Genomic DNA, 19,627 nt, shown 5'->3' on the forward strand with positions numbered 1-19,627 from the left:
CAACGTCGTGATTTTTTTTTAAAAATAAACGTTGTAATTACTCTAATTGACCACATATTTCAAAATTCAGCCGAAATAAATACTTAATTGTAACGAGAAACTTAACATTTTGTCCACAACATGAAAAATTTGAAAGCTCAAGGTCACCACGTAGATTTAAAAAAACATTTGTGAAAAGGCTAAAAACTCAAAGTCCACGTGGAATTATCCTTATTTTTATAAATGTCTTATTTGATTTTTGCACTACTTATTTTAAAGGATTATTTCTTAATAGCATAACAAAAAATTATATATTTTCCTATTAACAAAATAAATATTAAGAAGAAAATAAAAATATTTCACTTAACTATACTTTGATTTATAAATTAAGAATATACGGAGAAAATTTAAATGTGACATAAATTCATTAACTTTCACTTAATTGTGTTTTAATATATAGATTAAAAGATATGAATAACCTAAGAGTAAATCGGATAAATAGTAAAAATAAAATGGAGTCAAAACTAGCTAATTAAACGAACTTAGAATATTTCAAAAGATTAAAGTTTAACTGTTTTATCATTATTAAGTACAAAATTGAGGAAATTGTGATTTTTAATATGTTGTCCCTTTAATATTTACTACAAATTATAAAACCTTACTTTATCAGTATATGGTTTTATTTTGAAAAGGATAAAACAAAAGATAAAAAATGTGTGGATAGACGAAGGCAAAAATTAAATATGAAAATAAGAATCAATGAGCTACGAATGCGGACTAACTTAAAAAAAAGTATCAATCAAAAAATTAAGGAAAATAGTGTTGCAAACTCTAATAATTAAGTTAATGATAGAATAACTCATAAAATTCAGCATATACAAGCACTACAAATTAATTTAAAAATATTAGAAGTGTTTTAAAATTGATTAAAAAATATTGACTGTTTTAAATGACTTATTTTATTATTTGTTAGCATTAACTTTTTTTATTAAAGAAAATTTTCTGGTAAAAAAGTAATTGTTTTTGTTGAAAAAATAATCAAAAAATCAACTCTTATGACTATGCAGTAATATAAATGGGTCGTGCAATAATAAAAAGAGTTGTGCATCTAAAAAAAGCTTTAAATATATACGTCAACTCAAAAATACGTTTCATCTATAAATGATACATAAAGATTGAATCTTAAAATATTAATCAAAATGCAAAATTTTAATTATGTAGGGTGAATGTTTGATTTTCAATTTTTAATTTTTTTAAATGAAATAGTCGAATTCAATACCTTGTTGGTTTTAAGAAATAAAAGTCCTTTTTCTACTAATTCTAAAATCATTTGACAAACACATACTAAATAAATAATACAATGTCATTTCTTTAAATTTGCCTACTTAAATAATTTTTTGTTTAAAGAGGTGTTATAAAATATCTTATTGTATAATTTTAACCTATTTTGATATAAATAAAGGATTGAAACCTATTTTGATATAAATAAAGGGTTGAGTAGTCAAACCCTTGTTATAATTTTAACCTAATGCTAATATTAGGTAAATTAACTAGTTGAAATAACTTACTAATATTGTTATAAATAAGTTGTTTTTAAACAAGTTATATATAACAACAAATTCAAACTCAGCTAGTCAAAATATTAATAAAATCAGCTAGACAAAACATAATAAAATCAATTTATTAAATCAACCGGTGTAATTAAACATTAGCTAGCAACTATCAATCATTTATTAAAATTTTAAATATTTTTATCACATGGAACAAAATTCCAATTAAAGGAGAAAAAAAACTTGAAAAAATCAATAAATTAAAACACCCTAAACCCAAATAAAATAAAAAGATTAGCTTTAAGAGGAGAGAGAAAGTAGAAAGGAACTCCATAGTAGTAGTAGTACTACCAGTAAATAAGGAAAGAGGGGAATTTAAAGGGGAGGAGCAAATTTTGCAGAGAGAAAGTGTCTCTTTTTTGTTGGGAAGATGGCCATGGCGGCGTTGCAGAACGCTACAATTCTGTCATAACATAAATTTTTCTTCTTACTCTCTTTCTCTTTCTCTTTCTTCTTTATGTTTCCTGATTTCCGCTGCTTCTCTTCAGACTGTGTTTCCTTTTCTTCTCTAAACGTACAATTCTCTTCCAATCCTCTTTGTATTTTCCTTTTCTTATTTTCCTTTTCCCCACAAACAAACAAATATATCTAGACAAACAATTTTATAATTTTTAATTTGTTTATTATTTTTAGGGTTAAATAAAATAAAATTAATACAAATAAATAAAATTAATGTGAAATGAAATGAGACACTCCTACACTTATCCTTTTCCAATCTAAAAACCCTTGTAGTATTATTTCCATTTCTTCTAACCTTTCAATTTTCCTATAAATTACCCATTAAAAGAAAAAAAAACCCCAAAAATTTTAATAGGGTATGGAGTATTTCTTGCTGAAATTAAGATTAGGGGAGAGGAAATTATGGCTGGATTTTTCTCTTTAGATAGTAATACAAACACTGATAATTCTTACCTATGGCATCATCATCATCATCATCATCAACCACCTCTTAATCTTTCAATCTCAGCCGTTGATTTTCAAGGTGGAAATGATATCACAAGATCTGAAGATAATAGCAATAATCTAATGATGATGATGAGGATGAGTAGTAGTAGCAGTGGTGGGAGTATTAGTTGCCAAGATTGTGGGAACCAAGCTAAGAAAGACTGTGTTTATATGAGATGTAGAACTTGTTGTAAAAGTAGAGGGTTTGATTGTGCTACCCATGTGAGAAGCACGTGGGTTCCGGCGTCTGTTCGCCGCGAACGCCATCAGAAACTAGTTCAACATTTACAACATCAACAAGAACAAGATCAAGAACAAATGGGGATTGGGGCAAGTTCAAAAAGGAGAAGGGATCATACATCTTCTTTGGTTTGTACCCAATTACCTGCCACTGATACTAATACTAATACTACTACCTCATTTTCAGGTAAAAATGAAAACCTAGGTGAAGGATTTTTTCTTTTTAAAAAATAAAAAATAAGAACAAATAAAATTGGGTTTGATGATCTCTTGATGTATTATTACTTAGTAGATTAAATTAGACTTCGAAAATTCAACGATCAATTTAAATTTTTAGTTGAATTAATTTTCTGACGTGGTATCAGAGCATGTATGACAAAGAATTATAGGTTTAAATTTCAACCATCTCTTGTTTAATTAGGCTCAAAGGGTTAGATGATGTGTTAGCCTATATTATATAATTTGTTATTTTAATATTAGAATAAGTTTTTAGTTGAATTGATTTCTTACTATGCTCACGAATATAAACATATGATCTTGTTTTTTGCGTGTTAAAGTGGGAAAAATGGGTTTTGTTATAAAAAAAGAAATACAGAGATACTGTTTGTTTGTTTGTTTTAATTTGCTTTTGGTTGTTTAGTGGTGGTGCTTTTAGTGATACTGTTGTTTAGTATTCCTGACGAATAGATTGACAAGAAAGGATAGGTTATGAGCTTTTACCCATTATTTCCTCTTTGTCCGTGTATTTTTTCTGTATATTTTCCACTGATCTTACTTGACATAACTGAATGATTATGATTCTGATGTTTCCTTTTCTTTATTTTATCTTTAATTTCTAAAATTGTATGATAAAATAAATTCAGATTAGCATAAGGGTATTATTCTAATTGTATAATTTTAATGTATTTTAGTAGAATTAAAAATTCAATCAAAACCTAACCTGAAAAAATATATAATTACTTTACAGGACCTATGGAAGTAGGGAATTTTCCGGCGGAATTGAGTTATCCAGCAACATTCCGGTGTGTAAAGGTGAGCTCAATCGACGATAGTGAAGATGAATACGCATATCAGACGGCTGTGAACATAGGAGGGCATGTTTTCAAAGGGATATTATATGATCAAGGCCCTGGTGATCATCATGATCATCCTCAACCAGGAGATGCTGGTGGAAGTGGTGGTGGAGAAAGCTCCTCTGTTGGTGGTAACCTTACAATGGGTCCCACTATTTCTACGAGTGGGACCCTTTTTGAGATGCCAATATCATCTTCTTCACCGGTTGTTGGGTATTTAGACCCTTCGTCTTACTACCCTCTTCCAGTCAATGCTTACCTTCCTCCCGGTACGCCGTTCTTCCCATACCCAAGACCTTAAAAAAAGAATTTTTTTTTTACATGAAAAATATTGTTAATAATAAACTAACATTTTGCTCCATTCACCGAAAATAAATTCATATTGTTTATTTTTAAATAAATTCAACTATTAGTTATATTTGCTGAAAACAAACTCACCTAAAATAATAGTTGAATTTATTTTCTTCAATAATACCGAGTAGGTGGATTTATTAAAAAATAATCGATAATAGAGTTTATTTTCAACAGATTAAGCAAAGATCGGTTTATTTTTGACAATTCAAACACATAAAAAGTCAGCTAAGATTACTCTTTCAAAATTACATTGCTGACATTTATATTAAAATTGTGAAAGATATCATTAATATTATTTTAGGATGCAAAAGAAATTGAATTGGGAAGAAGGAATTGTGTTAGTGAATTGTTTATATAATTAATTTTTATTGTTTAACGTTTTTGTATCATGTCCTCCATTTAGAATTTTGATGAGGATAGTAAAGCAAACTAATAGAAGTAATTATTTGCTGGTTAATTGTTATAAATGAAAAAATAATATGCTTTATACTTGTATAATTCTACTTAGCATATATGACTATGATTTATGAACCATGAAATGCATCATTCTTGTCCTGTGATTAATTGCTTGTAGCTAAAGCTGACTACTTTCTACCGAAAACTTATAGAGCTCTACTCCATTCAATACCGGCCACTTCGAGTAGCAAACTCTAAACACATGATAAAATAGTGTATAACATGTCACTTTCAGTAGCAAACTCTAAGAACATGAAAAAATAGTTTATAGCATGGGAGAATAGTGTGTAGCATGTTACTTTCAATAGCAAATTCTAAGAACGTGAGAGAATAGTGTATAGCCAGGGTCGGCCCTATGTTTTAAACGGCCGTAGGCGAAAGATTATTTATGAGGTCCTGAACTATTGTATATGTATAAAAAAGTTTGAATCTTAGCAGTTGTTTAAAACTAAAATTTTGTTTTCTTCTAATTTGTTAAGTTGACTTCAACTAAAACATGATTTTGGGTACTTCTAATTTGATTATTTACTTTTTATGATTAAGATGGATGTTTATTGCTTGTCAACTCTTTGATAGCATGGTATTTGGCATAAGTGGTGTAGTATTAGTGTCAAGTGTCAACTTTGGTAGGCTCGTTGATGTTATGTGCTCCTTCTTACCTACATACATATGTAAGTGTTTCTTCCATGGTTGATTGATTAATTCCAACAAATATACCTTAATAGATTTCCCTCTCTTGACTTCAATTACATGTTGAAAAAACCCTAGAAATAGGTCTTGTTTATTGACTTAATTAGTTTTTCCATTTAGGTCCCTAGCTTACAACAAACCTAAACTCTTTAGTTGTAAAATGAACTATTCCATCCACCTAAAATATTACTATTCTTATTACATAATGAAAATTGAAAATCATTAACAAAATTTTTGCATTTATTTTAATTAAATTTTTTTCCATAAATTTAATGTTATTCTATATAATCACTTTCCTTGAAGCATGAAATTTAATTTTGCCCCATGTATATAAATATATTTGGCTTTCTAATAATTGTGTTTCCAGATATGTTATAGTGCTCTATTTATCCAACATTTGTGAAGCATAGGATTGTTTTTGACCCTAGGTAAAGTAGGCATTTGCCTAGATTCAGAGTTAGAAAGAGCCCTATTATTTGAAAAATTCAGGTTAATTGAGTAGACACTTAAAAAAATTTACAATATATGGTTAATTCTTATATCAATTAAAATGTACAAGACATGTTTATATTTATAATTGTAACTTTGATAATAGTTTGTCGTTATTTTGCCAAACAAAAGACCAGAATCGACTCTCTACAAAAAAAGGCCATTTGTTTCAATTTACCTAGGTCCTATAAAATATCTGGAGGGATAATAGTATCTTCTATAGTCGCTAGGTCGATCATGTGATTAACGACTATTTTGGGATAAAATCTTTAATTTTTTCTATTGAATTTTTGTCTCGAACATTTTGTTTTCTTGGGGTGGTATAAGAAAAAATTTCAAACTCGAGCCACGGAAAAATCTTAATTGAAAGGAAGAAAAAAAAAAAAGGGTTAATTTTGTGTCATGTGTGGTACTTCCTTGAAGACTACGAGTAGTGTTGATTTTGAAGCTGGAAGGTCTTTTCTCCAGCTTACCCGTATGTCTGCCGGATTTGAATTGAGGGTTTTGCTTGTTGTGTTGGAGAAAATATACTCCACTTTGGGCGCAACAGCTTTTTGTCCCTCTCAATGCACTGCCTTCTATGCAAACCAAACATTGCTTTTTTTTTTTTTTTTTAATTTTTTAAACTATCATTCGTGCATGGCACAGTTTCAATTCCTTATCAGTACTATTATGTCTCGCTATTTTATGGAATTTTTGCTCAAAATAACGTGATGGTTAACCCGTATTATCTCGCTATTTTGTCAAAGAGAAAACAACGCTTTCCACTTATTCACATGCTCTTCAAGTCGACTTGTGTCAAGATCGGGTTGGACAGGGGCGTTTCTAGACCCGGGTTGGCATGGCCCTGGTCATGAAAAATAAATTAGTATGTTTAACTAATCATATTCAGCGTTTCAACTCTCGATCTTTTATGCACTTTAACAAAGGCATTTTCATTTCACTTTCTTAAAACTTTTTACATTAACAATCAGTACTTTGCTTAGTTACATATGAGTGATTGTATAATATTTGCCTAGATGATAATTTTTTTTTCTGAATTCGCCCTTAGGGTTGGGCACGGTATAAAGTATACAGTATTTTTATTTTTTGGGCTTGCAAAATAGTTGTAGTTCTATCTACGCAAATTCTTGTATGAGACGGTTTTACGGTAAGACGTGCCTCACATTTGGGTTGAATATGAATACTTTTAGCTTTTGGACTGCTTGTTTTGAGGTCATCTGATCGTGAGACAGTCTCACACAAGACGGAAAGTTCTATCTATCGATACTTTTATCAGAAAAACGATCCATTGTGGAGTGTATTTTAGAACAAAGGGAAATTTGGTTATCGAGGATTCCATTACTTTGAGCAAAAATTCCTGAATTTGTAAGCTCTAATCTTTTTATTTGGTCAAAAATTCCATAAGAACATAGTGCAAGTAACCTTTGCTATAAAAGGTCAAAAATTCCATTTTATTTCATTCGTTATTTATTTTATAAATAGATGTTGCAGTTCAAAGGAAGCAATAAAATATACATACATGTATTATAGTATTCTATTCTGCTGAGATTGTTATTTTGTACTGAGATTGATTTCAAAAGATAAAAAGTAACAAAATGATTTGGGTGACATAAGTTGGAAAATAAAGCAAAGCAAGTGGTATAAGGGACTAATTTTTATGCTTCAGTGAGGAGATTAAGGTTAGAATTTATTCCCTCCTAAATAATCTTCCTTTTGGCTCACAGTATAATACCTTTGTGTTTATCTTTAAAGTCGAACCAAATGCACTTTGATCTCACAAGGCATCTATAGTAAATGTAAAAATGTTATTATTTATTTATTATTTTTAATTTGTCGTTAGTTTAGTGAAATTTTATTTGATTTGTCTAAACTTTTGTAATTTTTATTATACTTTCAATGTTCCATATTAGTTGTAACATTAGAAAAAATAACACTATTCATTCATCATTCTTAATTTGTAATTAGTTTATAATCTATAAGCTGAAACATAATCAAGTGAGATCTTGTTTAATTCGTCTCATTGCAAAGATTATTAATATTAAATTTTTATAATTTTTTATCATACATAATTAGAGAGATTAAGAATTGAATTAGTACAATGGACTGCGCGTCAAAAAGCAAACGTTTTACGTAAATTGGAACGGAGGAAGTACATCATTACAGATGCTTTTTCTATTTTTATTTTTGTTGCTACATTTACATGAACATAAGAATTAAGAAAAGGTGGGCACAATATACAATATACCATCCAATTTAATTTAATTGAAGAGGAAAAAAGTTAACGAGGTATAGAGTAGGATAAACATTGGGATAAAGTAGATCTTTATATGATTGTTCTATTACTAATATTAGAAATATAGCAAGTAATATGAAGTTGTCAAAAATAGAAAATGTAGCAAGTATTTGGAAGAAGGAAGTAGTAAGAATTGAATCAGTATATTAGACTGCGTGAAAGGTCAAACGTTGTAAGTATTTTAAAACAGATAAAAGTATGATTTTTGGTGTGGATATGACCGTGTGATAGTCTATGGCGTTTTGCCATTTTATGAGGTTTCAACCATCAATTTAAATTTTTAGTTGACTTGATTATTTGACATGACATTGAAAACTAACATGAAAAAAGGTAAGAGAAGGCTTGTGCAATAACTAAACTTCTAGGTAAAAAAAAAAAGGTTTCATATAAGGAGTATCTTAGAGTATATATATAAGATATATCTTGGTTTTACTTTTGTCCAAAACCATTAGGTTTGAGTGAGTGGCATTAGATTAGTGTTGATCTTCCAAGCATTTTGAAATCTTAAGCCAAGTGATTAAAATTGTCAGAAAAGGAAAAGCCACGTGGATCCAGTATAGGTTCTATTCTTACAGTCTATTCTTCTAGTTTAGTCTTTGTAAATTGTTCAATTAGATATTGCTTAAGTTATGCCTAATGTTAGATTATAGGTCAACCATTTCCACTAAAATTAGATTTTATTAATTTATTTTGTTTTTTTTCCAAGTGGTAGTGGGTGTTTGGACTTAATCTGATCTGATTTACAATTATTTAATGATATAGTTGCACTAGTGATGTATATGTCTATGGGTCGTATTAGCAAGCCATCAAATTTTGTATGTGTTAATCTACTTTAAAATTATTTCATTGTACAATTTATGTACTCACATCTTAACACATCTCTCTATGCCTCATTGTCCCATTTTTAGTTTTGATTATGATTTATACTTTTTTTTTTTTACTTTTGATTTTATTTCACATATTTAACTTATATTTTTATCTTATTTACATATGTATTTCACTTTTACACAAAAATATAATTTTTATATTTATTCATTTTCTATGATTTTCACCTTATTTGCACTTGGGATAATTCTCCAATAAGATTACATAGAATAATATAATAAAGAGACGTAAACTAAACTTTTTATGATTTTCCTATTCTCTCCGTTTCTTTTTGTTTGTCCACTTTGTCTTTTGCATGTACTTTTAAGCAATTTTTGAGCCTTAATATCTCTAAGTACGCATCATAAAAAATTATAAAATTATATATTAAAAAACTTTACATCAAGACAAACTTAACTAGATTTCATATGAATATATTTTATCTTTAATATATACTTTAAAAATCTAATTTAAATTTTTCTCTCCTAAAATGGAGAAAACTTAAAAAGTGAGTGCTTTGTAAAAGCATTGGCAAAATGGGCGTCATTTATGGTGCTGCAAAAAAAATAAGAAACTTAAAAAGTGACATTTAAGTGGCATTCTATTTAATAGATAGGACGTAAAAAACTAATAGAAATATAAGCCTAAAAGACACTAAAATGAGTATTAGTATAGAGAACTGAGAGATAACTCTTAATAGACTTAGCACATTAAAATTGATTGATTTAATAAATTGTGAATTAATTATCTTTTAAACATTACTATAATGGGGATATAAGGTATACTAAGTTGGGATTTAGGCTATACCAAAGAGGGATTTGATATATATGAAGTAAATGTCTAATTAAAATTAGTTGTTGGTCGTTGACAGTTTACTAAAGAAAAACAAAGTAGTTTAAAAAATCAAAAGCCAATTAAAAAATCTACTTATAAAGTATTACTTAAAAGTCAGTTGGTTTAAAAGTCATTTTCCAAATACTATTTTAAATGTTTGACCAATTAAAAAGCCAAATTATAAGTGAAAAAGTCAAGTTATTTTTCCAACACTATTTAGGTCTTTTTGGGCTGTTTTTCTTTAATAAACAAACAAATAACATTTAATTATTATCAAAGATTATTATAATATCAGCTAAAATGTCAAGCTTAAATAACTAGCTTAATAAGTAACAAAAAAAATCAATGATATAACATTGTCAAATAAGACGAGAACCAGCCTAATAACATTACAATTTGAGATTAGGAAGGAAAATATATGAGCTTTTTAAAGATTATCCCAACAATGCGTATTAATTATAAAAAAAGCTAAGTGATTTTTAAATAATTGCTTTTTTTATAATTAATAGAATCTAATTGTTGTTTCATATTTAATTCTAATCAAATGAAAGATTTTATGCTAGAATTTGATGAATTTACATCTCAAAATTAATCTTGGGTAAATACTAATGATCTAAAAGGTATATTGAATTTTTTTTTTTGATTTATGATGAATTTTTTTCATTTTCATGATAAATTTGATGATAAAATTCTAATAAATATTTTGATTATTGACACACTTTCAACACTTGATAATCTAATACTCAGGATTCTATGATCAAAACAAAATCGAAGATGAGCATAGCAATATCATTACGTTATATGAAGTTATATGAACTATTATTTATCGTTAATCATTATATAAGTAGGTATTAGTGTATGTACAACAGGGATTTAGTGTTTGCAAAATAAAAATTTTTCCCATGTTATGTAGGGGTTTGATGTGTATTAAGAATGGGTTTGAGGATGTCAAATGAGAGTTTATTGTATGTTAAGTAGAGGTTTAGGGTATGTCAAGTAGTTATTTAAGGTAAAGTAGGGATTTGAATTATGCAAAGTAGGGGTTCATGATTTCTATCTATGATATGCAGTACAACACAAGTATTTACGATATATATGCAAAGTAGGTCTAAATAATTTTTCAAGTAGGTATTCAACATATGTCAAGTTGGTGTATTGTTATGAAATATAGGTTTAAATAACGTGTCAATCAGGTGCTTATCATGCGACTCATATGTGGTTTGCTATGCAAAGTAGGTGTTAAACATGTGTCAAGTTGGTATTTATCATTCTTCAAGTAGGTGTTTGTTCTTGCCAAGCGTATGATTATTTTATGTCAAATAAATGATCATCGCTAGTCAAGTAGGTGTTTAAATTATTTTGACTAGTTGATTAAGATATGTAAAATAGTACTTTATCCTAATAACAAAGTGTTTAATGTATGTCAAGCAGGTATTTAATTATTGCAAACTAAAGTAGGTATTTAGGGAAATTTAAGTAGGTTTTTATTGTATGTGTAGTTGTATATTTCCTACACCTACTGCTTATACCCTAAACTACCTACCTTTAAAATCATAAACACATACTACACATGTAATAAGTGCTTACTTCACAAACTAAAACACCTATTTGAATTTCATATATATATTTAACACCTACTTTGCATAATATTAACACCTACTTCAAATATACTAAACATCTACTATATATAATAAAAACTTTTACTTTAACACTATGTTTGAATATCAATATAAAGAAATCAAAGGAAATGAAGGGGAAAGGGGGGAAGAAAAGGAAAATGAAAAGGAATAAATTCTTGTTTGTTTAGGAGGATAGGAAAGGAAAAGTGAGAAATATAAGAATTTTACTCTTCAAATTTTTCAACTTTAAAAAGATTGATATTTTTTTTAAAAAAACCTACCTTTCCAAATTTTGTTAAGGTGTTGAATGAGTATGGCTCATGTATCAAATAAATAATGTTCAAGTCTAATTTAAACTATTAAATTATACATGATTTATATTTATTATTAGTATTGAGAATGTTGTGCATTATATTTGTATTAAGCCAAATTTTACTTTCTTTATTCTCTCTTTTATTTTAGATTAAATATTGATTTTAACTCATTATATTTAACTTCTAATTATTATATGCGTCAAAAATAAATAAGGTAAAATAAGTAGAACAAAAGAGTATAAGTCGTCAAATGTAATAGCATTGAGTTTTCAGTCTATTCTAAATTTTTTATCTCATTAAATAATGAAAAATTTATCAAAAATATATTATCATCCGTTCAAACAAATGAGTAGAACAAGGCTTAGTATGAAGTCATGAGGTTAATAAATTATAACTACATAAAAGGCACTAATATTATTGGATTCACTGCCTTATTAAAGCTTTTTATCATCTGATCTTGATAATAAGGAATATATAAATATGTATAAATGAATATTAATGTATAAAATAGAGTATTATGAAAAGCGAATGGAAAAAATAAATCATACCTTATAATAAACACCAAAAACCAAGTGATTTTTGCTTGGACTTAGGAGTTAGGATGATAGAGTTCGTAGATTTTATAAGAAAAGTTGGCAAAGTCGAGAAGAATCAAATTTCAAATTGAGAATAAACAAAGGAAAAAGTGTATTAATGAAATCAGAATAGTAAAGAGCAAAATTCCTTGCTATGAGCACAAGCTATAAACTTCATAGGCTAGCTTTGTCAGTCAATTATTACAAAAATAGTACACTCCTAGTCCTACTCTTTATAGGAAATTTTCTTTTTAAATATTTCTTTTAAATTTATCTCATTTTTTTTTAATCATAATAAGACTTTCTGATTCTAATTTGACAATCTCAAAAGGGAGGGAGCCCATATTTTTATAGTATGTAGTAATAGATGAGTTATTTAATCCATTTATGGAGAGCATCACTTAGTAAGACTGTTAAATACAACAATTTTTGCAATATTTTTAATTATAGTAATAATATATAATGATCTGTCTCTGTTATTTTGTGAAGCACGCATTAAAAACCAAATTCAGCTCTCCTACAAAGGATTTATTTCATTAATTTTTCTTAGGGCCCATAAATATCAAAACAACATAGGTATTTACATTTTCACAAATTGTTGTGAGAGACCGTCTTTTAAAATACAAAAACAGAAAATATAGTGTAACTGTACACTTTTTGGGTAGGGGTTTAACATACCTCAAGTAGGCATTTATGATACATCAAATAGAGGTTTACAGTCGTATGTCAAGTAGGTGTTTGTAACATTCAGAATTTGTCAAGTAGGTGTTATGTGTTGTAGTTGTTGAAGTTATTTGTTGTATGAGTTTAGGTTATATGTTGTAGGTGTTTATGTTATTTGCTGTAAATGTTTTTGTTATGTGCTGTAGGTATTTTTGTTCTTATGTGTTGTAGATGTTTAGATGATTTGTTGTAAGTATTTTTATTATCTGCTGTAGGTGTTTAGGTTATTTAGTGTAGGAGTTTAGGTTATTTGGTGTAGGAGTTTAAGTTATGTATGGTAAGTGTTTATATGTCAACTTTAATGATCAAAAATGCTTACTATAAGTAGTTCAAAATGCCTACATTAATTATTTAAAATGCTTACTTTAGCGTGCAAAAATATCTACTAAAACTAGTTTAAATACCTACTAAAATTAGTTGAAAATACCTACTAAAAATTATAGTTGGTGTTTTTGTGGGATGGGTTATAGGAACCGTCTCTTAAAGAGATTGTCTTTTAAGAGACCTACTACGCATCTGCAATAAATATCAAACAATTAGCATTCTAACAAATGCATCTCAAATGAATTTAATGCAACAAAGAGAGTATTACAAAGAGTATACTTACTTCGTTCCGAAATACTCGCTCCATTATGATTGTCAACTTTATACATCGTTCTAACTCATTTTATAAATTGCGGTTAATATGTAAGAAAAAATATAGGCAAGTGGGATTATGTTTGAATCGTCTAATCGCCTACTTTTACAATATTAAATTTTAAAAATTTTTAGATGCGTATAGTTCAATATACAAATGGTCAAAATAATAAATTGGATTGCGTAAAAAGTCTAATGTAACTAGTATAATACTCCTTTCGTTTCCAAATGTTCTTCCTATTTACTTTTTGCATGATTTTCATCATCATAAAAACTTACAAAAAATATATAATGAAAAAGTGTACATTAAGAAGAATTTAATGAGATTTCATATGAATATATTTTATTATCTATAAATATCTTAAAAATTTTAATTAAATTTTTCTTTTCAAAATAAAATATTTTAAATAGAAAGAATATTAGGAAACGGATGAAGTAATAAGGAAGGTGCCTATAAACTATAAAGGATACCTACAAGCTAAGTTTAGATGAAGGAAGCAACAGGGAACCCCAACAATCACGGGAAGAAAGAGAGAGACTGAGAGAGTAGGGTTTCTTTTGGGTATTAGGCCATGCATATTTATTTCTTAGGAGTATTATTTTACAGACGTGGCCATATATTTGGCATGCATTTTGAGGTCCCAGAAATTATTTTTTTCAACTGGGGCGTATGTCTAGGTTGAGGCCCAATTTTACCCCTTTCATAAATTATTTTCTGAAAAGTTATTCAAATTTAGATGGGATCACTATTCACTAATATGGGTTTTATTAGTGTTTAATTACATAAAAAGTTAAACTAATGGAGTATGTACTTCTATGAGTTTATATGCAATTTACTTTTTAAGTTGGGCTTATAAAATTTGATACTTTAAATATCATTTTTATTGGCATGGGCGGACGTAGCATACCAACCGGGGTTGGGGTTGCATATGCAACTTCGTCAAAAAAAAAGGATTTTTCTCACTTATATCCACGTACTTTTAAAAATTTTCAGCTGTACCCAATAAATTTACCAATTTTCAATTGTACCCAATAATTAGTATTTTTTCTCACTTATACCCACGTACTTTTAAAAATCTCAACTGTATCCAATAAATTTACCAATTCTCAATTATACTCAATAATTAGTATTAATTTAGCAATAATAACCATTTTTTAATGACAACTTAACAACAGTTAGTTAGATTTATTTAAGGCGTAGGCGTTAGTAATATTTTTTGAATTTTTTTTTTAAAAAAAGGAAAGTAAGGGTTAAAAGGAAAAACCCTTTCATTCCCTTCCTCTTCAATCAGTTTTGCAATTCACAAAAATAGGCGTTAGTTTTACAATAACCACAAAAATATTTGCAATTCACAAGTATTTTCATCAGTTTTGAAGCTCAGTTTAAGGGATGTAGGAGATTGATTGGAGTTGATGGGTGTCATTTGAAAGGTAACTATAGTGTTTGATTTTTTTTGCTACTGTCATCTTTATTTTAGAATATTACTATAAATTACTCTCTGAACATTTTGTAAATGGTATTTATATGAAGTTAATGACAAATCAGATGAATTTTTATACCAATGACTAAACAAAGCTTTTCATTACCAGTAGCATTATAATGTGTATATGGCTTATATCAACTCTTTTTTTTTTAAATTACTCTTTGAACAATAACCATTTTAGAATTGCTTAGTAAAGAAGAAAATTGAAAATGATGAAGGAAGGTGGAAATGAAGTGTTGCGGATTATAATCACGTGACATTTGGAGGGAAATTTTCCACCAAAACCCAAAGATAACTGTTGTTAAGTTGTGGGTAAAAATGGTTATTGTTGTTAAATTAACACTAATTATTGGGTACAATTGAGAATTGATAAATTTATTGGGTACAGCTTAAAATTTTTAAAAATACGTAGGTATAAGTGAGAAAAAATACTAATTATTGGGTACAATTAAAAATTGGTAAATTTATTGGATACAGCTGATAATTTTTAAAAGTACGTAGGTATAAGTGAAAAAAACCCAAAAAAAATTCTATTAAGTTTAAGCTGCAAAGGAGTTAAACCCATGACCACTTAAACTTATGTGGACTTTAGTACCACAACACCGAAACATCTTTGAACAATTTATGATGAAAATTAATTCTTTTACTTAATACTACTTTCTAATTAAATGCTACAGACATTAATTTACTGAATAATTAATGCATGAGTAATTAATGAGTCATTCTAATTTAGAAGTACACCTCTAATTATTATAACACAAATTGTTCTGAAAGACATATTAGATATATGGGCTATACAGTTCAATTAATACAAATTAAAGAGAAAATATAAATGTTGGGTTTTTGTTTTGAGACTGTCTCTTTGAGAGCTCTTTGAAAGGCGGTCTCTCATAACAATAGCTATTAAAGTTTTTTAAATTTTGAAATGAGATTATATATTGATATTGAATTAGTTGTATAAATTTAACTTAATTGAATTATTAAATTTATTTTAAAAAGTTAATTTAAAATTCAATTATAAAATAATTGAAATTTAACTTGATCGAGTAATAACAAAATCTTGGCATGCCTTTAAATGAGAACCAAGATTGAAGACGATCTATCGTCAAATATCATAATGAGTTAGTGGAGTATTTTGTATAATCTGCTTTATTTATGCATTTGCCTTTCATGTTATGTCATCCCTTATTTATTGATTTGAATTTGGAAAAAAAAAAAAAAAAAAAATCGCAACCCCATCTTAAAATTTCCGGGTCCGCCTTTTTATAAGTAGATGGATTAAAACTCGACTTACATGTTTGGTTTATATTACAAGTTTGACATGCTTAATAAAATCCTAGTCATTTTAGATTTAAGTTTATTTATGTTAAGTCATTATTATCCATCAACTAATATTAAATTTGCGTCAATTATATTTAAGTTGTATTGTAACTATGTAAGTTGTGTTATCACGTCACAATATTTTGTTTGTGCCACATTTATATCCACCTTGTGAATGTGCCCAACTACAATTCGTATCAAATAAGATTTTAGGTCACATTGGTTGGATTTTGTTGTATAGGATTAATATGTTTGGACTTTTGGTTCAAGTTAAGTTTAAGTTTTTCTTATTTTTTGGTTCATTTCAGATAAGCTATAAATTATATTATCACGTCACAAATTAATAGGACGGATTTGTATCAATGAGAACTTTTCAATACCTTGAGTTAGCCTTTAGATCATATCAACTTTTTATGGCTCTGTTACAAAATTAAATCAATTCAACTCATTCAAATATATTGTCATCTATTTATGAATCACATAATCGATGTTGTGTCAATATTAGATTGGATCATATTTAGGTTCAAGTTGCAAAAAGATTATGTTGGGTGGGGTGTACATTTAACTAGTATAATCAAGTTAGAATTTTATCTCAATAAATCAAATTTTGTCGAATATGCACCATCTTAAACCTTAGGGGTAGATGAATTACAAATTTAATGGAGGTTTGACTCATTTATCCATTTTATTAGCTTAATCACATGCAAGAGAAATTTTAAGTCTATTTTAAGTATCTGATTGTCTAGAACCCCGAAAACATGAACTTCATATATTAACCAATTTGTATAGGTCATCAGTTAACATAGCTCAATTGGTAACCTCAGCAGGAAGGAGTATATGAGGTGTTTGATAATTAGTTGTTGGCTGTTGATTTTTCTTTCATTTCATAATATTTATTATCCTTTTTTTTATATATGTCATAAAATAGCTTATAAATTATTCTTTATATGGAAATACTTCTCTTTATTCTTACTTTATATCTCATTAATATTATATTATTGATTTTATCATTATTTAAAGACATTATGATACTTTGCTATATATAATTTTCTCAATACTTATACCAAATTTATACTTGTAATATTTATTTTTTCACCAAGTGCATTGCATTAATTTAATTCTTAATATCCTTAATTATGTATAATAAAAATTATAAAAATTTAATGTGAATAATGTAATTTGCAATAAGACGAACACTTAATTAATGATGGATAAATAGTGCGATTTTTCTAATATTACAAATAATTTGCAACAGAGAAAGTACAAAATAACCCTCTTCCATCCCTTCCCCAAAAACAAAAGTATTTTCCCTCCAAAATATTTTTTCCTTTAATAGCAAACCCCCTAATTCTTAAATCAAAATAAACTGTGGTAATTCTCCTTTCAAAATGTAATCTTAATTTTATTCGTACAAAAGTAAAACTTTAAGATACTTTTTCCTTTTCATTATTACTAACTTTTTGTTAATTGTTTTGCACTATTTATCAATACATCTTAATTTTATTTTATTATTAATTTACAAAATTAAAAATGGTTAATTATATATTAGCTTAATCCATCTCAATGTAAATTTTATTAATATTATATTTTTTATTTTAAATTATGCATTATTAGATATATTGAAAACAACTAAATTAATTAGTTATTGAATATAGTGCATAAAACAAATAAGAACTTAGGTAAGGTCAATTGGGAGTTATGTTGATGCTAGAGTGGATTAATGGTGAGAATGATTAATATCAATTTGGATAAATTACAGGTGTCCGATTACTTTGAGTTGGGTTGTGTCAGATGTCTATCAACTATCGGGTTAAAATCGAATTTGAGTCAATAACAAGTTGAATAAAAGTCAACTTCAATTAACCACATTGTTTAGATTAATATCGGGTACATACAAGTAATTCTTGGTCCAGATGCAGGCACCAAGTGATGGACATAACTTAATCATCTTTACATCAGGTCACATGTTAACTCTAGGTTAAGTTCAAATCAATCATGAGGAGTCACACTTGAATCAATCAACAAGTCAAATGCACGTCAATGTCGTCCTATTTGATAGATCAAGTTAATTTTTTACGGCCCTAACCACAATTTACACATATTAACTTAGAACCTGTTCAATATTAGTATAGTTTTCTGTTTTGTGATTCATAAAGTCATATATGTCATATAATAAATAAAAAAATTTTTAAATTTATCGGTAAATGATAATTTTTAACAATTAAAAACTAAAAGTCACTTTTTCTAATTTTTAATTTTTGATTTTAAATTCTCAAAAAAATAATAACTAAAAACGTTAACGAACGGGATCTAATAAGGGATGTGGCTTGTGGGGAGTGGGGACCTTGATATAGGGCTGGGTGTGCAGAATTGGGACAGTCACACTTACTCGATTCAGAACTTCTTGTATGAGGGAATTCTGAAGTATGATCTCGTCTGTTTCTTTCTATGATTTTTATTTACGTACTCCATATTGTATCCACAATGGACAACATTTACCAGATTGTAGCAGTCTCTTTGTTTTTTTGTTTTATCTTCGACAAATGGAATTGATACTTATTAGATCAACAACTTTTGGTGTATGATCCCATATATTAATCAAGGGACTACCCCTTTAATTGTTTTGGCTAATTTTCTTCACAAGTGTCATTTTCATTCTCTTTGCTTCTACCCTTGGTCCCTATCATATAATAATGTAGGACTATGACTAATCAAATTAAGCCTAATATTGCTTAGCTTTTTTTGGATTTTGACACTTGATAGTTCATTGTTTATATGATTATATGATTTATATGTAACTCAATTTTGCATTGAGAGTAAGTTTTATTTTTTACCATAAAAAAATGCCTATATAGGATCAACTTTGATCACCTATCAACATCAAGGCATGTCTTCGGGACCAACAAATAAAGGTAGTTAGATGAGAGTTTCAAATTAAGATGAAAGATAAAGAATATATAAAAAAAGAAAGATAATCAACCTTATTTTGGGGAGAATGAGGAAAATATTTTCCCTTCATCCTATTAGGTTTAGATTACCCCCACAATGACAGATTAATTCTTTTATTTTTTTCTCCATAACTTTACAACTATTTCTTATTATTAAGCTAGTCTTTTGAGAGACTGT

The 19,627-nt window shown here is 27.8% G+C and overlaps 1 protein-coding gene across 1 annotated transcript; it reads left to right on the plus strand.

Moving 5' to 3' along the window:
- Positions 1-1,805: 1,805 nt before the first annotated feature.
- LOC130808999 (protein SHI RELATED SEQUENCE 1-like) lies at positions 1,806-4,658 on the plus strand. The gene is made up of 2 exons (XM_057674597.1): positions 1,806-2,961; positions 3,742-4,658. Exons 1-2 carry the CDS (start codon positions 2,451-2,453, stop codon positions 4,146-4,148), a joined length of 918 nt encoding a protein of 305 aa, XP_057530580.1. The 5' UTR covers positions 1,806-2,450; the 3' UTR covers positions 4,149-4,658.
- Positions 4,659-19,627: the final 14,969 nt, after the last annotated feature.

Source organism: Amaranthus tricolor, chromosome 3 (assembly GCF_026212465.1).
Source record: "Amaranthus tricolor cultivar Red isolate AtriRed21 chromosome 3, ASM2621246v1, whole genome shotgun sequence".
Classification (NCBI taxonomy): domain Eukaryota; kingdom Viridiplantae; phylum Streptophyta; class Magnoliopsida; order Caryophyllales; family Amaranthaceae; genus Amaranthus; species Amaranthus tricolor.

Bases quoted from the DNA above. Each gene is read 5' to 3' on its own strand.
- LOC130808999 (XM_057674597.1), top strand. From the start codon at position 2,451: ATGGCTGGATTTTTCTCTTTAGATAGTAATACAAACACTGATAATTCT. The intron at 2,962-3,741 runs GTAAAAATGAAA...ATTACTTTACAG, and splicing joins TACTACTACCTCATTTTCAG to GACCTATGGAAGTAGGGAAT.